The sequence below is a fragment of the Nothobranchius furzeri genome, chromosome 14 (genome assembly GCF_043380555.1).
Source record: "Nothobranchius furzeri strain GRZ-AD chromosome 14, NfurGRZ-RIMD1, whole genome shotgun sequence".
Taxonomy (NCBI): Eukaryota; Metazoa; Chordata; class Actinopteri; order Cyprinodontiformes; family Nothobranchiidae; genus Nothobranchius; species Nothobranchius furzeri.
In genome coordinates this window covers 18,183,158-18,205,302 of record NC_091754.1, presented here as the reverse complement: position 1 = coordinate 18,205,302, position 22,145 = coordinate 18,183,158, and the positions used below count along the sequence as shown (strand labels likewise).

General features: G+C 44.1%; 1 protein-coding gene across 3 annotated transcripts in view; it reads right to left on the bottom strand.

The window, feature by feature from the left end:
* Positions 1 to 22,145, bottom strand: part of myo10l3 (myosin X, like 3) — a 73,970-nt gene that overhangs the window by 28,111 nt on the left and 23,714 nt on the right. For 2 of the 3 annotated variants that reach the window (XM_015966642.3, XM_015966643.3), the window contains exons 3-18: positions 19,265 to 19,423; positions 17,463 to 17,650; positions 17,242 to 17,376; positions 16,955 to 17,079; positions 16,838 to 16,851; positions 16,675 to 16,759; positions 16,440 to 16,546; positions 16,107 to 16,236; positions 11,165 to 11,283; positions 8,879 to 9,025; positions 6,937 to 7,037; positions 6,633 to 6,699; positions 5,993 to 6,085; positions 3,209 to 3,277; positions 1,699 to 1,781; positions 1,515 to 1,623 (exon numbers count right to left, since the gene is read on the bottom strand). In XM_015966642.3, coding sequence (XP_015822128.1) covers positions 1,515 to 1,623; positions 1,699 to 1,781; positions 3,209 to 3,277; positions 5,993 to 6,085; positions 6,633 to 6,699; positions 6,937 to 7,037; positions 8,879 to 9,025; positions 11,165 to 11,283; positions 16,107 to 16,236; positions 16,440 to 16,546; positions 16,675 to 16,759; positions 16,838 to 16,851; positions 16,955 to 17,079; positions 17,242 to 17,376; positions 17,463 to 17,650; positions 19,265 to 19,423 — 1,731 coding nt within the window. Of the gene's footprint in view, positions 1 to 1,514; positions 1,624 to 1,698; positions 1,782 to 3,208; positions 3,278 to 5,992; positions 6,086 to 6,632; positions 6,700 to 6,936; positions 7,038 to 8,878; positions 9,026 to 11,164; positions 11,284 to 16,106; positions 16,237 to 16,439; positions 16,547 to 16,674; positions 16,760 to 16,837; positions 16,859 to 16,954; positions 17,080 to 17,241; positions 17,377 to 17,462; positions 17,651 to 19,264; positions 19,424 to 22,145 lie in introns of those variants that run through there. The other variant, XM_054746995.2, reaches the window with a different exon arrangement.

The window sequence follows — 22,145 nt, the reverse complement described above, 5'->3', positions numbered from 1 at the left end:
CGTAATCATATGCGCTTTCTGAGCTGAAGGATGTTAGATTCTGGGCTTCTCCTCAGACGGCTCCTGGATGTGTCGCCACATTGGAGACAGGAACAAGCGCTATTCAGCCAAAGTTTCATAATCGGGGAACATTTTCTAAGTGACAAGTCTCTCTGAAAGACAGGGTTTGGAAAACGCTCGCTTCAGTCGGAGGAACCTTCCCGCATGCGCTCTGGTTCTGCGATGCGCTCCAAGCCCCTCTCCACATCTTCAGCTTGCTGTGGACCTTATGTAGTATACGCTGACAGCGAGCTGCGCTGAGCAGTGTCCAGCTCAGATGTTCAGATGGGAATCTTTTCTTGAGTGATTTAGTGTTTCAATTTTTTTTAATGAATTCGATTAAAAATAAAGGCGCCCGGCCCATGTCCGAGGTAATTACACAGTCATTGGCCCGAAGCCCGGCCCGAGGGCCGTCGGGCCGGGCCGACCCGAGCCGACCCGAGGGCCTAGGGCTTCAGTGAAGGGCTCTAGTTGCAGATGTTGCCCTGCTGGACCGGGGTTTGTGGGCATTTTTGTGCCCTGAGTTCTGCCTGCAAGGCATTCATTTCTACAAGAGACCACTGCAAAAGTACTGATTAAACGAGTAATCCACACCTCTAATAAAACAAACGAATGAATGAATAAATAAATAAATCAAACAAACATTATATCCATTTTTTCTAATTTTAAGAATTCTAGTCTAGCAACCTTTGCTTACACCATCGGCGGATTTTCTTTAACTTATAACAAGAAGATTTAATCATATGCAGAACATGCATGAATATTTGCCATATTTTATTCATTAGTGGCATTTTTTTTGCTGATAAGTGTTTTCTCTTTAGACTAAAAATAAGATATATTGTTTAGAAACAAGACTTTTCTTACTTTCTTGAAAATGTATTTTTCGCAGTGTAAGAGAAAACACCCCCACAGGAGGATTCTGCCATCATATTAATAGTCTTTTTATAAAGAAACAAAGCGTTCATAAAATTTCACTGCAAAGACTGATTTCTAATAATACTGTTTCGTTAAACACCTAAAAATGTAGAAAATTCAGCCAAAATATGAAACATTTATTTGAACTGGGCACATATGAGACGTACAAACACTGTTGAAGACCCCTGAACTTTTTCAGCCTCGTTTTTCTGTCTATTTCAGACAGTCTGTCTCCAGAAAGGCCCGGCCTGGCAGCGCTGAATGTGATTGGCCCCTGGTTGGCCCCCTCTCTGCCCAGCCATATAATCCCCTGACTTTTTGGATCTGTGTGCCAGGGCAGAGCGCCAAATCCTCCCCTGCTTGTTCTCTCCACTCTGCATTTAGGACATGTTGGGCTAAGATCTTCTCTCAATCCCCTCCTCCACCCACGGCCCAGCTCACAACCACATTTTCCCTCCATCGTCAACTCATAATGTGGACAGGGGAATAATTTGCTGTGAGTGTGATGAGAAAATCATTAAAGAAACATGTTTTTAGAGTCACAAGAGTTTCAGCCTTACCCTAAACTGAGAGCTGACGGTTGGTTTGCGTCGAGCGGTGCCCATCTTTAGAGTCTCGTCTCCACTTCTGCTGCCCACGCGCTCAAACAGGTCGTAGATGAAGTCAAGCCTGAGGACCGATGATCGTGGAAAGCATTCGTATCGTACAGACATGGCATACAGAACAGAAAGGACAAGTGCTCACCTGCTGTCTTTGAGAATAAATAAGATGTCATCTCTGAAGGTGTCTCTGTTCTTCTCCAGGATTCCTCGCACATCATACAACACCTGAACCGGTTTAAGAAAACACCAGTGAGACCTGACTGCGTGTGGAATAAACATCTTCTATGACGTATAGAAGATAAATGAAAACGTTTATTTGTAAACTTTAAAATAATTCAAATTCTGCTACAGAAAATAACCAAACAAATAAAAGTCAGTAACTGGAATATTAAAAAATAAGCGAAAACTAGCAAATAGTTTACTTTTAATTGTAAAGAAAAGGAACAAAACATTCATTTGGTGTTGAGGTCGATTGTTGATCTTTGCAAAGAAAACACAAAAAAACAATTATTTCAATTCCTAGAAGTTTAATGTCATTCTGCAGAAATTTAATTTAGATGTGATTCATTTAGAAAAAAGCATTTATCTTCAATCCGTCAGTCTCACACGTTCACACACACGACAGGAGTGATTTACTGCAAGTGCATAAAAAATAAAAACCACCCCGGGGTCTGATCGAGCACAGCGGAACACGACTGCGCTGCAGCCGTCACCTGTTGTGTTGAGTAACAACATTCTTAGCTCACACTCATCCACAGTTACACTCTTAGAATGTGTGTGTACTCTCTCAATTTTGCACCAAAATATAACTGTGTGCAAAATCATCCGTTTACACGTGAGTTTTACAATAGTGTGCATTCACAATGCCCGGAGGCTCCGTGAGTTCTGAACTTGATCAAACACGTATTTAGGTCTCAGGAGCACTCATTCTGCTGCTGTTAATGAATCCACAGCAGCATTGGTGCGATACAGTTTACAAGTTTGCACCAATATCTACACAAACATGATTCTGAAGGTGAATTACAAACAGTCTGGTGCAGAAATCAGTTTTATGCACAGAGTTTCATTTTTACATGCCTGTTACAAATGAAAACAAAGGTGAGGAACAGAATAAACAAGACACCCTTTTCGACTAAATGCCCCAGATTCAGGCTGAAGAAAGGAAACAACGGTCTGTCATCTCTGATCCGGGTCATTACCATTACTATCTCTACCAGGCTTGTGACTGAGCTGCAGCGTTCACACTGAGGAGGCCTTGTCTCAGACAGGAATCACAGTCATTCCTTATGAAGCCGAATCTTCCTGGACCAGCACCAGATCCCACACACCCCTTTCCCTATTCAGTCTCTGTGTTTGCCCTTCTGCCCTCATCGTCTTCCTGCTCTTCCCTTCAGGAGTAAATCCGTGTGTGAGGAAAGGAAGGAGAATAGGTTTCTCCTGACTCATGAAAAAAGATGCATTAAAATCCTGCAGAAGATTTTGGCAAAGAAGATCCATCTTCTCATCCAGCAATTACCTCACTTCCCAGAGCATTTAGTTCGAGAAGAGAAAAGGGCTTGTGTGTGTGTGTGTGTGTGTGTGTGTGTGTGTGTGTGTGTGTGTGTGTGTGTGTGTGTGTGTGTGTGTGTGTGTGTACATGCATAGTTAATCACCTCTCCGGCATAATGCTTGATGCCAAACTGGTGGTCGGTCACTCTGGGCTTCACATAGTACGAATTTGCCTGATGAGAGAAGACAGGAAGTTTTTATGACCGTATTTAATTAATAATTAGCTGATTAGCAAAGCTGGTACTCTAAGCTCTCTGAGAGTTCAGCAGACAGCTTAATGATTTCTGATGCTGCAGTAAATGATTATTCACAAATAACACTTTCTGACAAAGTAAAGAAAATGTTAAGATAAAATAACATTTTTGAAAATGATAATGTTCATTAAAGATGTGCACACTGTTTGTCACACCTTGCCAAGAGCCCAGTTCTTTGTTTCCTGTCTTACTTTGACATCCTCCTCTCTCCCCTGTGTCACTTCCTGTCCTTCGTTAACCAGATTCATCCCAGCTGTGCTCACTTGTATTTAACCTCGCTCTGTTCTCCTTTCAGTTACTCTGCCCTTTTGCCAGCTTACTTGGATTTGTTTGTTGGATTTTTTTTAACTTGCTTTTGACCTCTGCTTTAATAAAGGTCATTTGCTTTTTACCTCCTCGTTCTCGAGCCTTGCTTTTGGGTCCAGTTCCCTATATCTGACACTGTTTTTAACCTTAAACTTTGAAATTGAGATAATCTAATATTTAAAATATACGGGTATTTTAGGTTTGGTAGTGATGAAAATAATGTTCTAAAGGTTCACTAGAAAATGGTTTAGTTGAGGACTCAATAGCATACTAAACTTTACACAATAACCCAAAAGCTCTGGAGCACGATGTGGTGCAGGAGTGGATGAGCGGGGAACAAAGTGGTAATCACAATGACAAGGACCACAAGCTATGGATCTAACTGGCATTCAAAATAGTCTGGATATTCCCAGTAGATCCTTCTTAGTAGCTTTCCACTCGTCCAAAATGGGTGTCAGTAGCTCAGGCTAACATTGGCAGTAGTTTGCTCTAGCATTAGCAGTAACTTTGGCAAGCTTTGGCAATAGCTTGGGCTAGTATTATCATTACCTCAGACTAGTAGCAAGACCTGGCATTAGCCAGGGCTGCTAACTTTTGAACTTTTCAATGCATGAGAACGGGGGTAGGGGAAGGGTGTGGGGGGTTATTGGTTGTTCAGCGTGAGTAATTGGAGGTGTGGTGTGGAAGCGTGTGAAGAGGGTCAAATGCATTAGTGATGTGTCGGTAGCGAACGAACCGGCTCTAAGAGCCGACTCTTTGAAGTGAACGACGGGAGCCGGCTCGTCATTGGGAGCCGTCCCCTCCCCTCCCCCCTGCCTTGGTGAAAGCTACAGGCGATTGGTCAACATGTGTAACTGTGTGTCCAGACTGTCCACACACAGAGCAGTAGGGGCGGGGAAGAGGGAGGATCAGACTCAGACAGACACACAGCAGAGCGCATGCGGGTGGAGGGAGACAAGAGGGAATGAGGAGGAGGAAAAAGGAGAGAGAGAGAGGAGAGTGCGACGAAGATGGTGAGAAAATGAGCGCCAGCAGTCGGACAGTGGAGATTTCTTAAAGTGTTCAGTTATTAAATCCATAGAAATGATAAACATTTGAAATATTGCTTTTTTTTACATTAGTAAATTATTTTACATATAGTTTAGCATTATTTTGGTTATAAATGAACTCTACGCAACAGAAAATCTGAGGAGCCACTTGGGAGCCGAAAGAGCCGGCTCTTTTCGGTGAGCTGAGCCAAAAGAACCGGCTCTCTAAAAAGAGCCGGAATTCCCATCACTAAAATGCATGCCCTGCGTTAGCAGTATTAAGGCTAGCTTTAGCAGTATCTTGGGCTATAGCGTTAGCCATAGCTCAGGCTGGTGTTATAAGTACCAGGTGGTGCGTTCGATTTGTCCTTGGAACTCGAAAATTCCGTCTTCCGAGTAGGAAAATTCAAATGAAGCGCCAAAGTTGGACCTCCGAGTCACAAACTCGGAAGAATTTCAGAACTCTGACCTCGATATCCAAAATGGCAGCTCTCTGTATCCACAATGGTAACTTTTGGGTAAAATGTGCTTATTTTACAAAACACACTTATGAGAGCGTGTTTAAAAGCAATGTTACATGTAGTTTCTTGCAACTCTATGCTGAACATACTAAAAGTTTTGTTTGCATGTTGAAGGTGCAGTTTAAAACTACGTTATTAAGAGGAATCTGCAAACAATGGCTACTTGGGAGGTGTGCGTTGCCATATTGGAATACTGACTTCTCCGACTGCTGCTGGTAGTAAAAAGCTAGGAAATGGAGCAAATGTTATTGCTAATCATTCTAATAATAGCCCAATATCCATAAAAATATGCAAACTAGTCCCAAAAGGCCACAAGAGGCTCAAGATCCACAGGTTGCAGAGCCTTGGCATGCAAAGATGTGTATTGTATTTCATCCTATGACATATCTAGAATAGTAGAATAGCATTTTCAATCAGTCTAACTATTGTTGTGAGACAATAAAACCTCAGTCATGCTCTTCAGGGAAGAGGTCTGGCAGTTTCAGTAGGTTTGTTCCTGTTTGTTTAGTTTTTCCGTGTGCCATAGAAAACTCTGCTCTTCACAAACACAAATATGATCAGAGCTGGAGAATGGCTGATCACATTTCAGTGTGTGAGAGAGCGCTCATCGGGAGTATTCAAGGTGCCATTTTGACTTTCAATGCAACACAGACAGCCAGAATGAAGGTTGAACTCTTAAATACACTTCCTTAGTCAGGGTTGGCCAGTTATTTTGTGTGTGAGTGTGTCTGAGAGGGTCAGAGACTACACATCTGAGAATGTTCCCTGTGAAGACTCACCGCATGTCGGCTGTGCAGTTTCTCCAGGAGGGTGTAGTCTGTGCCTTTGGGGAAGCGACTCTCCTCATTGATAAGAGCCAACATGCCCAGTTTCTAAAAGGGGGAACAGACAGAAGAAAAGGGCTGAAGCTCATCATGGTCGTGACAAAACTAGTTATAATCCCACTGGAAAACATCTGGTACTTTATATTAGAACAATACAACCAGGAAACTGCAAAGTAAACCATTCCGTTTATATTAAAAGGATTCCGGAAAGGGAATCCGTGCACGAAGATGCTTTGAATCACCGTTTTCCAAAAGCTCACTAATAACGTGAAAAATCAAAGATTTGGGAAAGGATAAAAAGCAGTAATTTGTGTGTATTTTTGCTTCCTTTGCAAAACTTTCAGACTTTATAAAGAACCGTTTGTGGTAAAATGACAAAATGTTTGTCCATCTTTATTTCAGCCATACCTCCAACCACTGACTGGTGTACATTACTGTTTAAACAACATGCAAACTGAGACTCTATAATGATAGGGAGTCAGTGTGAGCACAGTGTGAGCACAGTGTGGCGTCTGGGTCAGCCCGCTCCCTCCGGCTGGTGGTTAGGGGTGAAACGCGCCATGGTTTTTGCTCTCTCACGTCCTGACTGCGTTACCTTCTCAATGAGATCCAGACACTCTGCGTTATCCATCCAGTCTATGGCTTCCCACTGGATCCCCTCCCTGTGATCGCACACACACACATGAATGTGCGCACACACACACACACACACACAAGTATAAATACAAATACAGAAATGTGTACGACACAGTGGCTGTATTATCCAGCATCATATGTGATGAAATGAGCCATGTCTAAGCTGCTGCTGGTCTAGGCCTTTTCCCTTGAGCAGGCTCACATCAACGATCTCAATCCTGCTTTATTTTGAAACGACACGCATCTTGTGTGTATGTTTTGACCTGTTGTACTCCAGCTGCTCCAACGAGAAGATGTGCTTGTTGAAGTACTCCTGGAGTTTCTCGTTCGCGTAGTTGATGTTGAACTGTTCAAACCGGTTCACCTGCAGGATGGAAAATGTCATTTTAGACCCACCGGACACCGAGTTTATTGATGTTAGTGAGTCTAATGACACACATCTATTTTTTTCTAGTTTGTTCCTCTCTTGTGCTCATTGCTATCACTACTGCTGCACCGTGAATGTTTCCAAGGACAACAGACTAATTAATGATTGCATTTAAACACATTAAGTCATTTAAAATGATGATTTTAATGCTGATAAAAACATGTATTCAAATCTGTTGATAATCCATATAAATTTTATTATACAGTATCTATCTTTTTTCTTGTAGCTTGTGTTTTTATCGTCTGTTATGTCAAATACAATATTTGAGTGTCATCTACACTCTAAGAAACTAAATGTTAAATTTACTTCATGTGATATAAATTTACTTTCAATATAACAACAAGTAACAATGAGCTCTGACAGAGACAGCAATGTTGAAACGTTGGTTCGTTTATTAAAGTTAAAGGTAAATTCTCATTAATTCATCACACACTGGTGAAATTCATCTCCGCATTTGACCCGTCCTCATGGGAAGCAGTGAGCTGCAGCTGTGGCTGTGCTCAGGAAATATTTGTTGGTTTAATTTGCACCTTTTTACTTTGACCTGAGTGCTCCAGCCTTCTTCTTCCACGTCATAGTTGTTGGTCGTAGCTATTGAGCACTGATACTCAATTGGATGAAGAGCAGTGTGCCTTTTCACTTCTTCATATAACAATGTTTATTACCCTTTACGTTTAAGCAACTAGGTTTAGTTGAACCAGGTGTTCCTTAATTAAGTAAATTCAACATTTAGTTTTTTACAGTGTAGTTTAATTGTATTTGCATACAGTAGCTGAAAAGGTTTTTTAATTTTAATGAATCCATCCATCCATTCTCTTCCACTCATCCAGTGTTGGGTCGCAGGGGCAGTAGCCTAACCAGAGAGGCCCGGACTTCCCTCTCCCCAGTCACTTGGGCCGGCTCTTCTGGAGGAATCCCAAGGTGTTCCCTGGCCAGCTGAGAGACATAGTCCCTCCAGTGTGCCCTGGGTCTCCATTTGGGTCTCCTCCCTGCTGGACGTTCCCAGGAAACCTCACCAGGGAAGCGTTCAGGAGGCATCCTAGCCAGATGCCCGAGCCACCTCCACTGGCTCCTCTGGATGTGGAGAAGCAGCGGATCTACTTCAAGCCTCTCCCAGATGACCAAGCTTCTCTAAGGGAGAGCTCAGCCACCCTGTGGAGGAAACTCATTTCAGCTGCTTGAATCCACGATCTCACTCTTCCGGTCACTACCCATAAACATTTTTTATAATTATATTTATATGTATTATACAGAGTTTCCCCCAGTGCCTTAAAAGCCTGGCAGCTCGCCAGGCTTTGCTTGGCCACCCGCCAGGCTAAGCGTCATGCCCCGCCCCCCTCCCCGACCCTACTGTGTCCGCTGACACGAACGGCACAACAAAACTAGAGCCCTCCATCAGCTGATACCGGTGAGAAACAGCAGCGGAACGTGTGCAACCCCCCCACCCCACCCCCCCACCCCCTCTCTCACAGAGGAACCCTGCGGGACGGAGCGCGCGACACCTCCCGCAACGTCTACTGATGTCAAACAGTAAACCGGATGAATAGACTGTTAACCCTGTTATATTATTTATTAGCCTAATTTGGTCCTCAAGGCCTCCGTGGTTTGATAGTGCTCAAACATTTTATCATTGGTCCTAAGATTCTGGATAACCATATGGTCTGAGTCTCTGTGTGTGCAGACAGCTTTTGATTGGTGGACATCCAGTCCGACGATTGGAATTTAGGGAAATGCTCCACATTTTCCTGAATGAGTCAGAATAGCAAGGGGGGCTTCACCTCAAAATTCTCAAATCCGAAGATGTCCAGGATGCCGATGGACTTGAAGTTGTCCTTCCCTTTGATCTTCTGGTTGATCCTCATTATGATCCAGGAAAAACACTGGGAGTACAGCGCCATGGCGACAGAGTCCCGCGAATCCACCGCCTGCGCAAGATGGCACACAGAGATAAGGGTTACCATGGATACCATGCAATGTTTAGCTAATTCGGAGGAGAAAACTTTGCACACAATGCCCCAAACACAGGATATATATCAGCACAGAGAGGAGGTTTAATTAGGTCTGTTGGTGGCGGAGCAGAGTGATGCTCAGCAGCGTGTCCATAAAACAAATAGCGGTTTGGAGACAGAGGTGTGTTTTCTGTCTACTGTGTGTTGACACAACAGATAACTCTGTTTATCATCTACATTTCTTAAGAGTGATGCACTTCATGCAGGTTTCATCTAAAAAAAACAGTTAAAACAAACTGAATCAGAGGAATGCAACGGCATGCTTTCACGACTCTTTAGATCAATGACGTTTAAAAATAAACAAGCTTCATTCCAGACTTTATGAAGTTCCTAATTTCAGTTCACTCAAAGGTTTTTTTTTTGTTCTCCAGAATGTATCTTGAACTCCACCATTCTGGCTTTTTTCTCTAATTAAATTACAAAGTGACTGGAGAAGCCCACTAAAACAGAATTTCAATATGGTTTTCCTAAGTTTCTTAGGTTTTAATAGTTCAGCCAAACACACAAAATCCCTCTCACCTAAAGGGATGTCAGCAGTTTTATTCTTGTCATTTTCAGTACCTTCCAGAATGAGCCATTTCAGGACTTGAAAACTAGCGAGAGCTGGCAACACCCACCTAACCCGCACTCATGCTGCTATAAGCTGAGAAGCTCCGACATGTGGGAGAGGTTCAGGTTCGCTTCTCCTCGTGCAGCAGCTCTCTCTTGCATGAGAACGGGTGTTCTATGCTAATGTCCCCATTTGTGACATGACAAACTAGGCCTTTTTAAAATGCCTTGTTTTAGGCACATATTTTCTTAAACCAATCAATGACGGAAAATGCATGGACAGATTTTTTTCACGTTTGGAGTGTTGATAGGGGGCGTAAAGACCTACATGGCAACACTAAAGATGCGAAAGTTGAGTTTTGCATGATGTGTCGCCTTTAAAGCAAACTTACAACTTAAATCTGATTTTATCCCGTCAGCCAAACATTGTCTACACACCTACTTCGTCGGCTCCACTTCACTCCAAAGGAATTGTGCTTCAACTGAAAATTAAACAAAAAAGCATGCTGGCATGTATACTGTACTTAAAGCAACAATTCTCCTGGACGTTTGAGTCATCCATCATGCTTCTCGAAGTTAGCGGGTGTGAAGAGAGCGCCGGTGGCTCCAGGATCTTTGCCACGGGGGTGAGAAGAATGGCTGTTTGTCCACCATGGTGTGGAATAAGGACTCCGGAGGGAGGGCGGGACGGTGCGGGTGAGTGACCCCTGGCCCGTTGTGAGAAGAAGTCATTCTTGTGAACTCCAGAAATGGAATAATGAAGTCTTTTAAGAGACAAGCTGCTTCAAAGGCCAGGCACAACAAGCAGCAGCGGAGTGACAGTACGAGCTCTTTGTCTGCTAATGAAAAGCTTTCTTGTGGTTTTCGTGTCCTTGTGATAATAGTAAAGGTCTGTGCTGCACATTTGCTGACATTTACGACTATGAGTGGGCTGAGGGGGTTAAGCGCCGCAAAACAGGGACACTGTCACGAGTCAAAATGTCCTTGTGGCACATGTTGAAAGGGATAACACATGCAAACGACAACTTGAGAAATATTCCCATGAATTACAGACGACGGCATGGAAATCTGAAGCAAAAAGTGAGACATCAGTGAGTTATTATGCCAGCGTCTCGGTGGCTGGCTGCACCGATTCCAGAGGAGAAGACACATACTTCACCCCCAGCCACTGGTTCCATTGTGCTTTTGACTCAGATCAGTATCACGATGGCTTTATTGTGCCTGGAATCTGGCAGACAAAAAGCAGGAAATGGCTGGGAGTCACGCAAGGGATCTGGAGAGACATGTGGTGTGGGGCAGCAAAGAAAGGCTCTGTGTGTGTGTGTGTGTGTGTGAGACTGTGAATGTGTGTGTGTGTGTGTGTGTGTGTGTGTGTGTGTGTGTGTGTGTGTGTGTGTGTGTGTGTGTGTGTGTGTGTGAGACTGTGAATGTGTGTGTGGATCAGGGGAGAAGGACGATAGAGGACAGCAAGTGTAGATCACCCAATCAGGTTGGGATTGTGTTTACCTGCTCCACAGTGAGGGGGGAGCAGATCTCCTCTCCTCTGAGGATCATGGAGCGTTGGGTCAGCACCTCTGACAGCTGGAAGGAGTCCAGGCCAAGCAGCTCGCTGACATTACTGACCACTGAAACACACACACACACACACACACACACACACACACACACACACACACACACACACACACACACACACACACACACACACACACACAAACGTAATGTATGTGTAAGTAATGCAGGACACGTCTACTGATGTCAAACAGCAAACTGGATGAACAGACTGTTGACAGGCACGTTTTTTAGGAAACCCTGATCTGCTGGTTTAGCTCTGCAGTCACTAGCTTACAGGATCCCCAGAAACCAGGTCAGACACGGTAAACAAAGGAGCCTGGAGCTCATGTTACAGCCTGTTCAGAGCTTTTTCTGCTCATGCAAAGTCAATCAAGCTCCAGGGTAGGTCGACTCTCCGGTCTAACATTCCGAGATAAAGCTTTTACTGCTTATTAATAGAATAGAATAGCCTGTTTGTTACTGGACCAGTTACATGTACAACAAAATTAAGGAGCTAAAACATGGAAAACAGTTTGTTTTCAATTGTTTTCTCCACAGTTTGGCAAAAGTCAACATGATCTCCCTTTCTGTCAAAAATTGAGATAAGATAAAGTTTTGAAGCATTTTACTGACTTTAAGTCATTATTTATGCGACTAGGAGCTAATTTTTAAGTCCATCCATCCATCCATTTTCATCAGCTTATCCGGAGTCGGGTCACGGGGGCAATAGCCTAAGGCAAGAGGCCCAGACTTCCCTCTTCCCAACCACTTGGGCCAGCTCCTTCGGGGGAATCCCAAGGCGTTCCCTGGCCAGGTGAGAGGCATAGTCCCTCCACCGTGTCCTGGGTACCTTTAGGTCTCCTCCCGGTTAGACGTGCCTGGAAAACCTCACCAGGGAGGCGTCCAGGAGGCATCCTGACCAGATGCCCGAGCAACTTCAACTGGCTCCTCTCAATGTGGAGGAGCAGTGGGTCTACTCCAAGCCCCTCCCGAATGACCAAGCTTCTCACCCTATCTCTAAGGGAGAGCCCAGCCACTCTTTGGAGAAAACTCCTTTCGGCCGCTTGTATCCGTGATCTCGTTCTTTCGGTCACTACCCAAAGCTCCTGACCATAGGTGAGGGTAGGAACGTAGATCGACCGGTAAATTGAGAGCTTCGCCTTCTGACTCAGCTCTCTCTTCACCACGACAGACCGGTACAACGCCCGCATCACTGCAGATGCAGCACCAATCTGCCTATCGATCTCACGCTCCAGTTTTCCCTCACTCGTGAACAAGACCCCGAGATACTTAAACTCCTCCACTTGGGGCAGGACCTCATCCCTGACCCGGAGAAGGCATTCTACCCTTTTCCGATTCAAGACCATGGTCTCAGATTTAGAGGAGCCGATTCTCATGCCAGCTGCTTCACGCTCGGCTGCGAACCACTCCAGCGAAAGCTGAAGATCACGTTCTGATGAAGCCAACAGGACCACATCATCTGCCAAAAGCAGAGACCTGATCCTCAGGCTACCAAAACGGATACCCTCCACACCTTGGCTGTGCCTAGAAATCATGTCCATAAAGGTTATGAAGAGTATCGGTGACAAAGTGCAGCCTTGGCGGAGTCCAACTCTCACTGGGAACGAGCCCGACTTACTGCCGGCAATGCGGACCAAGCTCTGACACCGGTCATACAGGGGGGACCTAACAGCCCGTATCAGAGGGCCTGGTACCCCATACTCCCGGAGTACCCCCCACAGGGCCCCCCGAGGGACGCGGTCAAATGCCTTCTCCAAATCCAAAAAACACATGTAGACTGGTTGGGCAAATTCCCACGCACCCTCCAGGATCCCCCTAAGGGTATAGAGCTGGTCCAGTTTTCCACGGCCAGGACAAAAACCACATTGCTCCTCCTGAATCTGAGGTTCAACAATCCGATGGACCCTCCTCTCCAGAACCCCTGAATAGACATTACCAGGAAGGCTCAGGAGTGTGATCCTAATTTTTAAGTAAAAGTCCAAATTTTTTGGGAACAGGGTTTTCCGGACAGATTATGATTGAAGGAAACAGATTAATTCTTACTGCACTGAAGAGCTAACATCTAGCTTTAGAAGCATCATAGTGTTAAAGACCAACTTTACTCGTTTTTTCAAAACATCTGCAGTGGTTTCTAGCATTAATAAATGCCTTGTGAATTGATCTCTGTGGAGAAAAAAAAAACTCTGGCGCTCCTGTTTCAGGAACTAGAAGCGAAGCAGAGCAGAGGGGAGCAGAGCATGGCAGGTTTTGGAGTTTATTTCCTGATATTCAGATATCTCACCTCTGATTGGCTAACATAAACGGGACTCTACCATTGACTCAGTCTGCTTTGCAAAGTTGTTGTTTTATCTCCACAAATAACACAAGCCTGGAAGAGTTCTGCTGTGTTGTGGAAACTACAGTAAGCTTGTTCTAGCCGAGCAGACATTCTCTACTGTTTCCTGGACGCTGAACCAAAAACAGCCTTCCTGTTGCGAGCCAAGATGGGTGAGTCCATGAATACCAATTTGACAATGGGTGTATCTGAATCCGGGAAGGATTCTTGTAAGAGCGCATTTTGAGTTCGATGACGTCACAGCGCAGCGACGAGTACTGTCCGAATTCCAAGAATAGAGCTCCGGACCCCACGTGACTCTGTTAGTAGACGCAATATTGGCAGGTAAAAGAAGCTAAACAAACACGGATCGTAAACATGAACGTGAACGGGATCAGCTTGGATTTTACTTCGTCGGAGTTTACGTCACACTTTAAAACTGAAGAAATCGTTTTACATAGTCAGAAATTAAATAGACTAAACATCTCCGACCCTTACCGTGCCCCTGGGATACTTTTTAAAAACGCCAGAAGCTGTCGGAGCGGACTTCTTACCGGACCTGGCCGGGGAACCCCTTGGGATTTCCCCGGAGGAGCTGGCTCAGGCGGCTGGGGAGAGGGAAGTCTGGGACTCTTGACGCTACTTCCCCCGCAACCCGACTCCGGATACGCGGATGAAAATTGATGGACAAATAACAGATTTACACGTAAGTAGTTTAAATAGAGTGATGTGCTGTTTGAATGTATAAACTGAACGCCAAGAGAAATCACTAGTTTGATTTTTTTCCGTGAATAAAATAAAAATGTCAGGCAGGAGCGTCTCAGGATCTGTCTGAGATCTGTCTCGGCGAGACAGATAATAACAATCCAAAGTGCTTTTTATGTGTGATCTGACAATTGATCAACCATTGCTTAAAAATGAAACACAGCTTAGACGGTTAATTGCTGTGATCATAAAAACACGTAAACGGCAGCACGCAGAAATCACGAGGCAACGTTTTACGTGACGTTTACTTGTTGCTATGAGTAATAAGACAGAAAAAGCCACGCCAAAATAAGTTTAGGAAGCCCACTAAGAATCGTAATAAAAGCATTTAATATAAACACCATACACAGTTGAGGAAATGTTGGTTTAAGTACCTGATATGAAGCGGTCGCTGCATAAACAAAAACCTTTACTCTCGGGATCCCACAGTTTCATTTCAGCCCGGTCACTAGCGCGTTTTATTACAATGATCCAACATTTGCGGCGCTCTGGATCTTGGGGAATCCTGTAGAAGGCTCATTCCTTATGTTGTCCGTGTCTGTTCTGCATCCTGGGGCACAACAGGAATCTACCATATTTCCCGTTTGATTGAGTTTTCTACAATAACAAATAGTCCAGCTGCCGGCTTCTACCTGACAATATGGCGCCGTTTCGATTTGAACTGTTGCATGCCGGGAGAAGTGACGTCAACTCCCGGAGCTCTATACTCATTCTCGCGTCCTCAAATTGGTCCTCGCTCCACCCACATTTCGAGGACGCGTCTGTTGTATCCTCACAGAACGAGGCTATCCCAGCATGCTTTGTGCGCCAGCTGTGGATTTTCAACAGGAAGAGAAAATGGGGAGAGCTACGAAGTTTTAAACGTAAGTTTGTTAAAAACTAATCGTAGAAACCTAAAAAGTTTAAAGTGGTTCTGTTTATAGACATCTTTCGTTTGTATTTTTGCTTTTAAATTACATTTTAGGCAGAAATCAGCCAAAACATGTTTGTATCGCGGGCCCCGTTGTGTGTGTGTGTGTGTGTGTGTGTGTGTGTGTGTGTGTGTGTGTGTGTGTGTGTGTGTGTGTGTGTGTGTGTGTGTGTGTGTGTGAGAGTAGCGAATTAAACTTGTCATTTGTTTTAAGGACAACAGAGCAAAGAAATGTGACGTGCCACATATTGGCTTTCAAGCATGTCCCTGTCTATTTTTCACTGCTACCTAATTCAGGAAGTAGGGGTAGACCATTTTCACATTTTCATTTATCCTATTATATTTCAAATAACACAAATAAAAAAAAGGTTTCTCAGTGAAATTGTTCTTTAAAACTATTCTAATATCAAATGTTTAACAGAATGTGAACGCCAGTAAAACAAACTTTACGCCTCCTTTTTGTTTTCCTTCACGTGGTTATTGTGGCAGTAGTAATGTTATTTTTTCCACCAGAGATGCTACAACCTGTTGATGCTGGTATTAATACTGCAAATAATCATGCAAAAGTAACTTAGGTGAATCTCAAATATATAAATGTTTTCTGAGATGGCAGTGATCCAGACTCGACTAGTACTGGCAGTTAGCTTGTCAATCCAGTTGGAACTGAATTATTTCTCCAAATTGATTTTTTTTCTACAAAAGATCTGAAAATATAATGCAGAAAATTGCAAAAGTATCTGATTTTGTTCTTGCACAAATATGAATATGGCTCTTTTATCATAGATTTCTGTGCAAAGTCACACAGTTCTTTCTTGTAAAGGCAAACTTTTTTAGAAATGAGCAAGATGGAGCAAACCAATTCTATTCCTCATTTGGTTCGTTACCTCCATTTGATGTGATCTGAGCTCCACCAGCTGTCATGAACTCAATGTTTCCCATCTGGAGGACAGCAGACAGCAACCTGAACACATCTCTGATCTCCTCCTCAGTGAACTCCATCACTTTAAGGGCTTCCTGTACAATAACACAAACACACACACACACACACACAATAAATGTGTTTATGTCGTGACATCATCTGAATTTTGTCCCTTTGAAATACTAAAATAATGTATAGTACCTTGAGAATCATTTACAGACTTCCTTGTGTTACTTATCACAAAGGAATATGGCGCCCTCTGGGTGTGAAGGAAAGAATGTACAGAAAATCTCCTCACCATCACGCTGTTGAAGAGCTGCTTGTCATCCAGACTGCTGTCCTGCACGCAGCCGGCTTGGCTCAGGTAGTGGTACGTCTCAGGGCCTTCAGACAGCAGGTACACGTCTGCAACACAAACAAAATAATGACATTTTGGTGAGGAGGGGTAAATAAAATGTATAGTCTCAAAGGAAAATCGACATGTTATGGTCTCCGGTTGTTAAAAGTGTTAAAATAAGTTATGAAACACCAACCTCTGTGGTTTCTGTCTGCCCCCGCTAGCATGGCGTAGAAGATGTGGTAATTTCTCTCCCCAGGATTCTGCCGAACCACGCGGTTCTTGGAAAGAATTTAATTCCTAATCTTAGTAATCGTAGTACTTCTTCTTCAGTGTTTTTCTTCACAACACAAACTTACCTTTTCCAGCAAATCTGATGACTGGATGTCAAGGGGGAAAAGGTGAAATGTCTGAATGAGTTATTTTTTTATAATGTATTAAACTGTTTTTCTGTGAGCTGAACTAGTGAAGGATACAGTCGGTGATGCAGCCTCCCTGAATGTTCCCGTTCTGTGAAAAATGGAGCTGGATGAACTTCCCAAAGCGGCTGGAGTTGTTGTTGTAAACAGTCTTGGCATTCCCAAATGCTTCCATGATGGGACTGCAGACAAGAAAACAGAATCATTTACCCAGGTGCATGCTCAACACATTTAAGTGTTTTTCTGCTTTTCTTGGCATTTCAGTGAACTGATCTGCACTGAATCTTAATGGGAAAATCCAGTAATTCCCAGTTGAAGTATTGGGTCAGGGGGTCAGACGGTACCTGCTCTGGACCAGGGCCTGCTCCACTCTGGTGGTCCTCTCTGACAGAGGAGTACCGGACGAGTTCTGACTCATCACTGAGAGGAACTTCAGCAGCAACTTGGTGCTCTCCGTCTTCCCAGCACCGCTCTCTCCACTAAGGATGCATGGACACAGGAAAAGGTAAAAGCACCAATCATCTCAGCTTATTTCCTCTACTGATATTCAGAGGTCCTGACTGACCTGATGAGAACACACTGACTGTCGTGCCGCTTCCACAGGCAGCGGTAACACTCGTTGGCCACGGCAAAGATGTGAGGAGGCAGCTCCCCCATCTGGTGCTTGCTGTATAGATCTACCGCAGCGCCGTCGTACAGGCCGGCTATCTGTTTATACGGGTTTACTGCTGCAAGAATTGAACCTATATTGGTCTGAGAGAGGAGAAAATATTAAAAGAAGGATGCTTGGTAGTGAAAAACAGCTAAACACTTTAGGATGAACTATATGAGGACCAGTTTTAGTAATATTTTGGGATCTGGTCCTGGGTGGGTAATGCTCTTCAGGGCCAAAAATGCACAATGTGATTATTTCAAAGAGGACAAATACATTCTTTTGTGTTGCCAGGTGGATCTCTACTGCCTCTATAAACACTCCAAAAGTGGAAAAAGCCATCTGTTTTCTGTAGTGTTTAGTTTTAGGAATCGTGCCTAAAACAGGCCGTTTCAAAAAGTCCCTGTTTGTGACATCACAAATTAGCAGTGCATGAGAACTGCTGCTGCTAGAGGAGCAGTGGCTCTACCTCCAGCTTCTCCTGGAAATTTGAGCTTCTCAGCTTATTGACCCTTTGCACGTGATGTCACGCCACTCGTGACCGCCCCCTTTGCCATGATGGACGGCAAAAAGACCGTTTACACACGTAGAAACTTCAGTGAAGCTAGTCAAAACAAGCCAGTTTGTAGCCTTTTATCGCTTTTATTTAGTTGATTTGACAGTAAAATGGTTTTAGCTTGCTGCGTGGTTGGCTGCACTAAGAGACAAGGACGTGAACTCAACTCGTTTTTTCTTTTTAATAACTTTGATGGAGACTGAGGACGGAGACGAACTGCAGTGATCAATCAATCAAGCGGACTAGCAGGCCTCAGATTTGCAGCGAACAGGTTTTTACCGCGGAGGCTACACTCCGTCCACTGTAGTGTAAAGCGAGACAATTATTAACAATATTAAAGCTCCGATGTATGATTACGTGTGTTAAAATTACGTTATTTATTTATATGAGCGTCGGCGTTCAGAGATCTTCTCATTCTGGTGTGAGAGCAGCAGCTGAACCCGGTAACACCACCAGCAACAGAAGCTGGTAGGGATCCGGACTTTTTAAAAATCAGCTTTGGTGTAAAGTGAAACGCTGTTTACAACATAAAGTTATAAATCCAGAGGGGTGAATTTAGGCAAAGTCAGCAACATGTTTACATCGGTGAACAGCTGCAGAGAGAACGTAAGCTAACGTTGGTAAGCTAGTTAACATACCGCTCTCTATGAGCCCCCGCTAGATGCGCTACTTCTTCTGATAACTGAACTGGGCATGAACTAGTTAAAGGAATGCTGGAGGAGTTTTGTTTTTGTTTTGATCGCAAAAACAATTTCAGGCTCTACTTTTCCCTTTGTTTAGTAATTGTGTCGCTCACTGTTTACATGCTTTAGCCGTCCACCAGGCTGGACCCACGTGATTAGGTGACGTCGGTGCAAAGGGTCAATAGCAGCCTGAGCGGGGGATGTTTGGGTGTGGACATTTCCAGCTCATTTTCTGAAATGGCTCATTCTGGAAGGTACTAAAAATGTCAAAAATAAAACCAAGATATTTTGTGCAAATAATTTCAGGAACAAGTGCTGACCATAACTATTGCAGTTTAAAAAAAAGTCATAATATGTCCCCTTTAACAAAGCCTGAACAGTTTTTGAGCGTGATTAGACTCAAACAAACATATTTTGGAGTTTTTTTTTCCTTTCATTTCTTTCATGTCATTTTTCAAACAATAGTTGGTACTCACATAGATGTTGTCTTTCTGGTAGCGCAGAAAGAGGTTGTGCATGATGGCAGCTTCGTGCAGCTCTGCCAGTGTAGACATATCTTCAACTCCCTGGATGCTGCTGGGGTGCATCAGGTAAACCATCTGCCTGCCTAATTCCTCCTTCTGGACCTGAATCACCTGCAGGAGCACAAAAACAATTGGCAACAGTTAAAATAACACCCAAATGAGTAGCAATCTAAATTCCTATAAAATTAGATCACTACAACCATAAGTGATTATTAATTATATTTCATCACGTAAATAAAACCTTATCTTATATTAAAACTTTTAGTAAGAAAAAAGGACAGATCTCGAATTGTGGGTTAATCAGGTGATAAATTACAAATTGTTTTGGGATTTTATTGGGTAGCTGTGATATAACCACTGTAGTGTCTGAGCCAACAAAGTCATCAAGCAGCCAGCTGGATCGGAGTTTGAGTAAAAGTGTGGTAGAGCCGAGGTCGGAGAGAAAGAAAAGCTGAAAATTTAATTACTCGGCTGGTACAACCTCAGCATTCCTGCGTCTGTGACAGGTGATCCGCAAGCTCCTACAGGAACGACTGAGGAATAAAATAATACTAACAATGATAAGATGCCTGTCTGTGCCTGTTTCACAGTCACTCCTCAGCCTTTAGGAAATATGTCACCATCAGAGAGAACAAAGACAACTAGATGGAGGAGAAATGTCCAAATGTCCTCAAATGTCTCACAGACTTGATGGGAGTCTGTGTGCAGATCGGTACTGGCGAGCATGACACTGGATCTGTGGCATCCCAGTTCAACCCTGCTTCATTCAGTAACGTACACGGGAGCTCGTGTGTGATTTAGACTTTTTCTGCGTGAAACAAAGTTTGGAGAGTAGGAATCACATTTAAAGATGTTGTAAAAAAAATCCTCTCAGCCACTAGAGGACAGCACTTCAAATGAACGTTCATGCTTTCTGAAATCCATGTAATCCAGCAGCATGTTGGGTTTCTGGACAGCCAGTAAATCATTCCTATTGACTCTGCTGCGTTTTGCTGTTTATTGTTATTTATTAGCTCACACAGGCTAGCCACTGTCACTTAGTGCATTATAGACAAAAACTCTACACCACAATCAGTTGGCTGTAAGTAAATGTATTAGGTTCATGTAAAAACACTCAAAAGGAAGCTAATTTATTATTCGACCACAGCTAAACTCATAGAAACTAAAAGAAAATGCAACATTAATTACTTTGCTACTTCTTGTCCCAGAATTATGAATACTGTGACATCCTAACTAGCTTTTCTTGTCGAAAGCTTGAAAATGTATTTGCCTTTTTTTGTTTTGAATGTAAGCCATCTGCAAGAAATCTGTTCAAAAATGTACAAAAACTGACTTGGAGAGAAAAGTTGAAGCAAAAACAAAAACTGTGGAACATTTTTATGCCGATGTCTTCTACCCAGACTACGCTCAGAGCATCACTGGCCTGAGACAAAAGAGAGGTGTTGGGATGGATGGGGATGTCGAAAGTGCTAACAACCTAAATCTACACTTCAATAGGTTCGATTGCCCTGCGTCTCCTGTCTCCACAGCCAGCTCTTCCCATCATCTCCTCCGCCCCCTCAGACTGTCTCACCCTGTCCCTCTCAGCAGATGACATAAAAAAGAATTGGGCAGACTCCACCCCGGCAAAGCGGCTGGTCCTGATGGTGTCAGTCCCAGGGCCCCTAGGTGTTGTGCTTCCCAGCTGTCTGGAGTTTTACAACGGATCTTCAACATGAGCCTGGAGATGCAGAGAGTTCCATCACTCTGGAAGACATCCTGCCTGGTTCCTGTCCCTAAAAAGATCAACCCGTGGACCCCCAGTGACTACAGGCCAGTGGCTCTGACCTCACATGTCATGAAGACGCTGGAGAGACTCGTCCTAAAACATCTGCGGCTGCTTATGGAGCCTTGGCTGGATCCCCTGCAGTTTGCTTATCAACCTCGTATCGGTGTGGAGGATGCCCTCATCTACCTGCTGGACCGGGCACATTCTCATCTGGACATTGCTGGGAGCACTGTGAGGGTCCTGTTCTTTGACTTCTCTAGTGCCTTTAACATGATCAGACCATCACTGCTGGGGAATAAGCTCACGGAGATGCAGGTGGACGCCCCACTAGTAGGTTGGATTACAGACTATTTAACAAGTAGACCACAGCATGTCCGACTGATGAGCTGCCGCTCAGATAACATCCTGAGCAGCACGGGGGCGCCGCAGGGGACAGTTCTATCACCCTTCCTCTTCACCCCTCTACACATCTGACTTCAGGTACAAGTCTCAGTCTTGCCATCTGCGGAAATGCTCTGATGACTCTGCCATCGTGGGCTGTATCAGGGATGGTCAGGAGGTGGAGGCGTGTGGTGGACAGCTTTGTGGAGTGGTGTGAGCAAAACCACCTACAACTTAGCATCACAAAGACTAAGGAACTGATTATGGACTTTAGGAAGCAGGCCCCACCTCCTACTCCTGTCACCATCAGAGGGGCTGACGTGATCGTTGAGGACTACCGGTACCTGGGGGTTCACTTGGACTGTAAACCGGACTGGACCAAGAACACCAATGCTATCTTCAAAAAAAGGGCAGAGTTGGCTTTTTCTTCTGAGGCGGCTCAGGTCCTTCAATGTTGGTAGGAAAATGCTGACCATGTTCTACCACTCGGTGTTGGAGGGTGTTGTGTTCTTTGCAGCTGTGTGCTGGGGCAGTGGGGTGAAGATAGCTGATGCCAACAGGCTGAACAAGCTGATTAGGAAGGCTGGTTCTGTCCTGGGTGTTAGACTTGAGAACCTGGAGGAGGTGTCTGAGAGGAGAATGCTAAAAAAGCTTCTCTCTATCATGGACAACCCCTCCCACCCC